General features: G+C 34.1%; 1 protein-coding gene across 4 annotated transcripts; it reads left to right on the forward strand.

Annotated features, from left to right (window-relative positions):
• The first annotated feature begins 4282 nt into the window (after positions 1–4282).
• On the forward strand, positions 4283–6152 carry LOC131157392 (protein yippee-like At4g27745). 4 transcript variants are annotated; one of them, XM_058111502.1, is made up of 4 exons: positions 4283–4474; positions 4849–4921; positions 5043–5173; positions 5718–6152. In XM_058111502.1, exons 3-4 carry the CDS (start codon positions 5081–5083, stop codon positions 5943–5945), a joined length of 321 nt encoding a protein of 106 aa, XP_057967485.1. In that variant the 5' UTR covers positions 4283–4474; positions 4849–4921; positions 5043–5080; the 3' UTR covers positions 5946–6152. The 4 variants fall into 4 exon arrangements, 3 of the variants coding, with proteins under 3 accessions (XP_057967485.1, XP_057967487.1, XP_057967488.1); XR_009137262.1 differs by having other exon boundaries at positions 4284–4474; positions 5043–5134; positions 5447–6152; XM_058111504.1 differs by having other exon boundaries at positions 4284–4442.
• Positions 6153–7447: the final 1295 nt, after the last annotated feature.

Consider the following 7447-nt stretch of genomic DNA (forward strand, 5'->3'; position numbering starts at 1 on the left):
TCGGTGACGAAATTCAGTGTCTCGTAGACGAGGAGATACCAAGGGATTTTGGGAAAATCTAGAACCTCGGCTCGTCGACGAGGCCACCGTCTCGTCAACGAAGGTAATGGTGGACTTGTCGATGAATATGCCAATTCGTCGAATTCACCCGAGTCAAAGGGCTATAAATATCCAAAAGGGTTGCTTCCAAGTTAAGATAGCTTGATTTTCTCTCCCTCTCTCTCTAGAACTCGAAGCTCTCTTTCTCTCTCTCTTTTGATTTCTTCGCCGTTGGTCGCCTAATTTGTAAATCGGATATTATTGTGACGATCAGGGAAGGATTCTCTACATTTTTAGCAAATCGAAATTTCGGGTTTCAGGCTAAAATCTAGGTAAGGCTCGGTTTTCGTTTCTGATTCAGAATATGTGTAGTAATATAAATTATAAGTATGTATTGTACTGTGGTTTGTAGGCTTTGGAGTCTTGGTTCGTAGTTTTGGGGACCGTAGAATTCGTAGTTGAAATTCGGGTTAAGGTAAGGGGATTCTGTTTATATTAGTTTATTTTCGAAATCGGGATTGGTAAGCTTGTAGGCCACGATCGTTTGTATGTTTTGGTAACTTATTTGAGGAAATCTATTGGGTAAAATATGGGATTTTTGGGTTACAATTTTTGAGAAAATTTGGGGATTTTGGGTATCATTTTTACTTTGTTTAGAAAAACGTTTGTTTTATTTAAACTGTATTATTGAGATGATTGTTATCCATATTTGTATAAACCGTATACTTGAAATGGAAAACGATATGATTTGCCGTAAACCAAATAAGTGTGGTACGTATGGTTGTATGTAATTATTCCAGGTATTTTGTAAAATAGCTAGTGGTGGCTAATTATCATACGCTGATATGTATAGGAGTGTGAGCTCCAAAATGATTCCAAGTTTTGTGAAATCGGCTAGTGGCGGCTAATTACCGTATGCCAGAACAGGTTACTATACGCTGCGCCATGTACCGGTGTGAAAATCGTGGGCGAGAGTGTCCGACTCTGTATATGAGGGTGTGAAATATCACTACGTATCCCGGCTGGTCACCGAGGGGTGTGAGCTATACTATATTGGCAATGTAGTCACTTTGAAGTTTCGGGTTTCACGGAGTAGTTGCGTATTGGCAATGTAATCGCTGTAAGACTTCGGATTCATGGAGTAGTTGCGTACTAGTGTGAGCTACATCGTATTGGCAATGTAATTGCTGTGAAGTTTCGGGTTTCATAACGTAGTTGTGTATTAGTGTGACGACACTAATCGTATGTTTTGGATATCGTATGTACTGGAATGTATTTGTGAAAATACTAGAACTGTATGGAACTGTTTGGAAATGTTTTCGAACTGTATCGTATTGTATAGTGTTATGTTTTTGCGTAAAATAACACTGGTATACCACACATTGATATAACTTGCTTTCTTCCTTACTGAGAGGTGTCTCACCTCGAATGTACGTATAATGTTTTCAGGTCCATCAGGTAGCCGTATTTAGCATCTTGGCAATTGGAGGCGGAGGTGTCATTAGCTGCTGTTAGTACCTGGTTAGGTACGAGATTTTGTAACCAGGTTGTCATGATGGGTTTTGTAGACACCCAGAGTACGTACGGTATTTATGGGATTGAATACCTTAGTATTGCATGGGTTCATGTATCCTAACTTTGTACAGACTCTAGTATGGTATGTAATATAGAAAGATGAAGCATTTTTCGCTGCGTAATTGATGAGTATGGATGTATATGTGTATGTGTATAGGGCATCCGTGTACCCCATGGGGTCGGACCCTCTTATTGTATTGTATCATGTATGTTTGAATTGATACAAAGACATGTTAGGTTACTATATTCACACCTGGGACCCATCTGCAGGTTCAGGGCAAGACACTTCGTGCCATTTAGATCGACCCTTAGGAAATAATAAAAACTTACGAAAAAAAAAAATTGTATATATAAGCACATGACATAACAACTCTTTTCATTAATAGTAATCTAATCAACTATAATCATTATTCCGTTCATTATGCAGTAATCCTTTAAAATAAAGTTCAACATGCAGCATTTGTTAATCATTCAGTACTCTTGTTTATACACTTTGATTAATTTTGGTGGGAAAACTCTTATAAAAAATTCGACAGCATGTCGTCTATAAACTAAACATTTTCCCATCATGCATACCACAAACCATGCACCAAATATCCTAAGAGTTTCTACAACATGCAATTCACAAGTCACTGCATCAACCATGCAGGTGACACTCAGTTCAATCAGCATGCACTCCTAATCAACTATCAACATGCATTTCACAATACTGCATCAGCCATGTAGTTAGCGTTCTAGATTAATCATGCAAAAACAGTATATTCAATATCAGTTAAGAAGTAAAGCTATTGTGTGCATGAACACGAATATATATATATATATATATATATATGATGTGACTACTGAATTATATAAAATATATGAAGTTGTCTAAAATGTTTGTGTTTCATTGTCAATCATATAAATCCATAAACTAAAATTCCATTGTCAGCCCTACCCAAAAATAAAACAACATTAAGATTAAAAAAGCACATCTTCACAAAAAAATATGAATATTTTGTTACCATGATTAATTAAAGTTAAGGTACAATGATAAATATTTACTAAAAATTTATATATATATATATATTTAAAAATGTTACTCTTTCACAAATAGCATATTCCAATTTTATATATATATATATATATATATATATATTAAAAAAGGTAATTATGATAACAAATTGCTTTTGTAATGATTTCTAAATTTAAATTCATTATTTCTTTCATTTATACTTGCAATTTCATATTAATTAACCTATGCTAATTACTTATTTTGCAGCATATATATGTTTTTTAAATCCCAATAATATGCAAGATACTAAAGAGTAAGTTTTTTGTAATATTTTAGTGATAATTTATTATTAGACTTGAGTTTTCATTAATCATAATAATGAAAGGACAATGGAATAATTTTATTAATAAATTTTATCTTTTCTAAATTTGACTACCTATCAACCAACGAACTAAAAAAAACTCAATGATTGAAGTGTCATACTTGAAAATCTTAGGTGTTTCGAATTTTACTAATGAAAAACTATATAAGGAATATTTAATAAATTAATCTTATTAATTTTGCACAGCAAGCAAATAATGAGTTTTGAATACTACCTAAATTTCAGTACATTAGAATATAATAAAATTGTGAGGACATGATAAGAATATTATAAAAATTATAATAAGTTTAGGAAGACCAATTTTTTCTCCATCCCATTCTGATGTATCAAACAAATCATTAGGAATAATAATAAGATAATCATATATATATATATATATATATATATATGATTAAACAAAACATATATTTATTCTCGATACACATGCATGTAACTATTATCCATATATCAAACAAATCATAAGAGAATTTATTTAATCAATTCTACATACAAGACTTTTAACAATAATTACATATATATATTTTATCTGAAAAAAATACAAACTTTTAATAATAATTCATTTTAAATTAAAATCCAATCAATAATACAACTATTTTCTAATACCAAATTTAAAACACTACATTACAGCATACTTGTCAATTAAATTACACATAATACATATAACAAATAATAAATGAAAGGAACTAAAATACTAATAGAACAACCCTAACCTCAAATTTGGGTGTTTTCAAATGATGCATTCAGTCAGCAAATTAAAAGTGCTACGCAGTAATTTATGAGTCACACTAACAATTTTACCAATCAAACTAACAATTTTTCAATCAAAAATATAAACTTACTTTTCAAAACAAATGAGCAGGTTTCATTGAACTTTCCCCATCTCCCCCTTTTATATCCTCCTCCTCAACGTTCACAAGCAACGGTCAAATGCAAATCGAACAGCCTCTGCACTCTGCCCTTTGCTCTGCAGTCTCCTCCACTCTGGTCTCTCTACTGCCCCTCTGTTTGCGAAAAAAATTGAAAGAGAAATGGTTGTTGAATAGCCGAAATAAATCTTGCAAGATTAAGTTGCGAGATTTGTTATGCGTTATACACTGAGCAACTGTTCCATTTTCCAGTCAAATCTCGTAGCTTGGTCCTGTGAGATTTATCTTGACATGCGTTCCATTTTGTCTGATCCTATAAATCTCGCAGGACTAAGTTGCAAGCGTAATTATTAAATAGGGAAAATTTTCTCCTAAATATTATTTTATATTTTATTATAAAATAATAATAAAGTGGGAAAAAAAATCCGTCATCTTCGCCCTCAGTAGTCATCACAGCTCATCGAACTCTACACTATTCAGATTTCAGAAAACCCTAACCCTCTCTCTCCCTCTCTCTCTCTCTCTCTCTCGCAGTTCACAAATCACAACACTCAATGGCACGCTGGCCAGGTTCGCCCAAGAACATGTAAAGAAATGCAAATTTGTGAATTTACACATGTAATTCTCGTTTTCCTTAGAACGATCTGTTCATTCATTGTCAATATTTCTTGGGTTTGGATGCCTCTGGTGTTTTCTTATTCAAATTTTTTACCTTGCAATAAATCGTAATTTCACGTGTTTTTGATTGTTGTTACTTTCGAGGGTTTAGAAGATCACAAGTCAGATCGTCGCGGGCTTTAATTAGATATTGTTGTTTTTAATCTTGTCAGCCGCTGGGTTTAATTCATTTTTGTCTACGAATCTTGTGAATTCATTTTTCAACTGGGTCGTCATCAATCGCTTTTGTTGTTAAAGTGTCTGCCTAAATTATTTATTTCAATATGTTATTGTCGAAGCTTTGCATTTGATTGCATCTTTCTCTGTTAATTCAGGTTAATTTTTCTTTATGAAAAAAGATAAGCAGGCGAAGGGGTTTAAAGATTGTACATTTTGTCGGTGGAAGATGTAAATTCCTAATTCCCTCTGCTTCTCTATTCTTCCCTCAATTCTGATCGTAATGAAGGGATGCTTATTGTTGTTTACTTTTATGCCCCCCCTTTTTGAAAACAATCTGGATATGGAACAGTAATTACTGTAAAGGAGGTGCTCTGTGTTGATTCTTCTATGGCGGAGTTGATTGGCCCTAGATTGTACTGCTGCTGTAATTGTCGAAACCAGGTAGCCCTTCACGATGATGTCATTTCCAAAGCTTTTCAGGTGAACAACTTATCACAGTTTTCTTTTTAAATTGTCTGCCCCCAATTTTTTGTCAGTGAAGAGAAGGAATATATTCTGGGTTTTGGTTCCTTGGAAAATAATGGAACAAAGCAAACATTGATTTTGATGTTTTCTGTCATTTGCTTAGTTTGATACTTGAACAAAACAATGAAGAGTTCAACTTGCTCCATCTAAGTAGTCGTGTGGCAGTTTTATGTTTTCTCAAGGAGGATTGATGATTTCTACCTTATGGATCCACGATGTTCATTGCAGCTACTTTGTTCTTCTTGGCAATCGAAAGGGGCCTTAACCTTATGGATCCTTGTTTGTCTAGCATTTTGAGGGGAAGTATGAATTGCTCATGATTCATAAATCAGACAGAATTGGGAAATTTTATTTCTTTTTAATTTTTCAGTGAAAGACAATGTGGATTGATTATTTGATTTATGTATATTTTCTGCTAGTTTTGACTGTGAATTTGTGACTCTACTGAAACCTTTGGCTAGATATTTGTCCCAACAATTTTCTATAATGTTGATCTTAGGGAAGAAATGGCCGTGCCTTTCTGTTTTCTCATGCAATGAACATCGTGGTGGGGCCCAAAGAGGACAGACAGCTCATGACTGGTCTGCATACAGTTGCGGATGTCCACTGCAATGACTGCCGTGAGGTGCTAGGTTGGAAGTATGAACGAGCTTATGAGGAAACTCAGAAGTATAAGGAAGGGAAATTTATACTTGAGAAGTCAAAAATTGTCAAGGAAAACTGGTAGTCCCAATGAAGGTTCATTGATAGTCTGTCTTAGTGAGCTGTAAGTGTATGGGTGCTTCCCCATGTTCATCTTGTCCAGGAAATTGCCATCAATTGAAAACATTTGCTCATCGCTCCTCACTGTGCAGTCTTCTTGTGTTCCTTGTTTGAATATTGTATTGAATTTTATTTATCTTGTGAATAAACTTGCGGATATTTCTCTTGTTCATGCTTGTGACTTTGTGCGGTCGAGTGTTAATTTCAAGATTCTTTAGAAAGTTTTTGTCTCTCATGGAGTTGGGATTTGGATTATTCGATTCTCTAATTACCTCGACTCCTACTAAGTACTGAAATCAAACAAATAATTTCAAAAAGGAAAAGAAAGAAAGAAAAAAAGAAAAAAGAATCTATTAATGAGGCAAAGCCTTCTAGTCTCTTTTCATAGCCAAGGGCACTCCTTTGAAGTTTGAACACACCTAAATTGGAGATCTAAAATGAAGCCAAAACAAGCCCTGTGCTCTGAACCATGTTGGGATTGATAAATCTCCGTTTAAAATTCCTAGCATTATGTTCTATCCAAACACCCAACACGATTGCAAAAAACTAGCAACCACAAAAGAATCTTCCCCTCATTTCTGCTACTGGAAAATTTCTGAGGAAAAATACTTTTTGTGAAGAAGGGCAAACCCAATCCTCCGTAAAGACAACATGACTGTGTACGTATGACAATACCAAAGAATCCCCTCTCTTTTCCACTACCGGAACTCTTAAGATTTTTGAAGAAAGAATACCTCAATACCTGCAGTAAGGGACAAACCAGTTTTCCCCAAAGACTCCGAGCTGTTGGTTCAGAATGCATCAATGTGTTACACAGACACAGACACGTAGCCATTTGTCTCCCCACTCCAAAAGCAAAGAGAATTACATTAGTTGGTTCCAGATAAACATTTTACAGCCTGTCAATTAGCTACTGATATATTGCTCTTTTTTGCAACATAGTTTGTGGGAATTCTCGTGAACTAGGCTTGTTGCTTGTAGTTAAAACAGTTTTTACAGCTTGACAATTTGTTTATAGAGATGTGGAATGAATGGTTACTTGAAATAACTTGATTATGCCATTCTATGATGTAGGAACCACCAATACAGAATTTTAGATGTTTATATGGTGGCTGTTGATTTAAAAATTAGAATTTTTAATTTAGTGTGGAAAACTTGGCTATTTTAGATTTTTAGTGAACTAAGGGATATTTTGGGTGTTCTATTGTTGATAATTTTGTACTTATTTGTTTTATTTTTAAGTTGGGTGTATTAGTAGAAATAAGGCATAATATATGAATTGTAATTTCAGTCATGTAAGGAGGAATATTGATGATAAGATTAACTTGATAATTAAGGAATGAACATATTCACAATAAATTAGGTGGATTGCCAATAGAAGATAAGATAAGGGAGTGGTGACTTAGATGATTTGGCCTTTTGAAACGCAAGTTCAGTAGGGCACTGATGAGGAGGAGCAAACTAGTT

Source organism: Malania oleifera, chromosome 6 (genome assembly GCF_029873635.1).
Source record: "Malania oleifera isolate guangnan ecotype guangnan chromosome 6, ASM2987363v1, whole genome shotgun sequence".
NCBI lineage: Eukaryota > Viridiplantae > Streptophyta > Magnoliopsida > Santalales > Ximeniaceae > Malania > Malania oleifera.

What these genes read in the sequence shown, in the direction of transcription:
- LOC131157392 (XM_058111502.1), top strand. Translation starts at nt 5,081, where the DNA reads ATGGCGGAGTTGATTGGCCCTAGATTGTACTGCTGCTGTAATTGTCGA. An exon ending in TCATTTCCAAAGCTTTTCAG is followed by an intron (nt 5,174 to 5,717) that starts GTGAACAACTTA and finishes TGTTGATCTTAG; the next exon opens with GGAAGAAATGGCCGTGCCTT.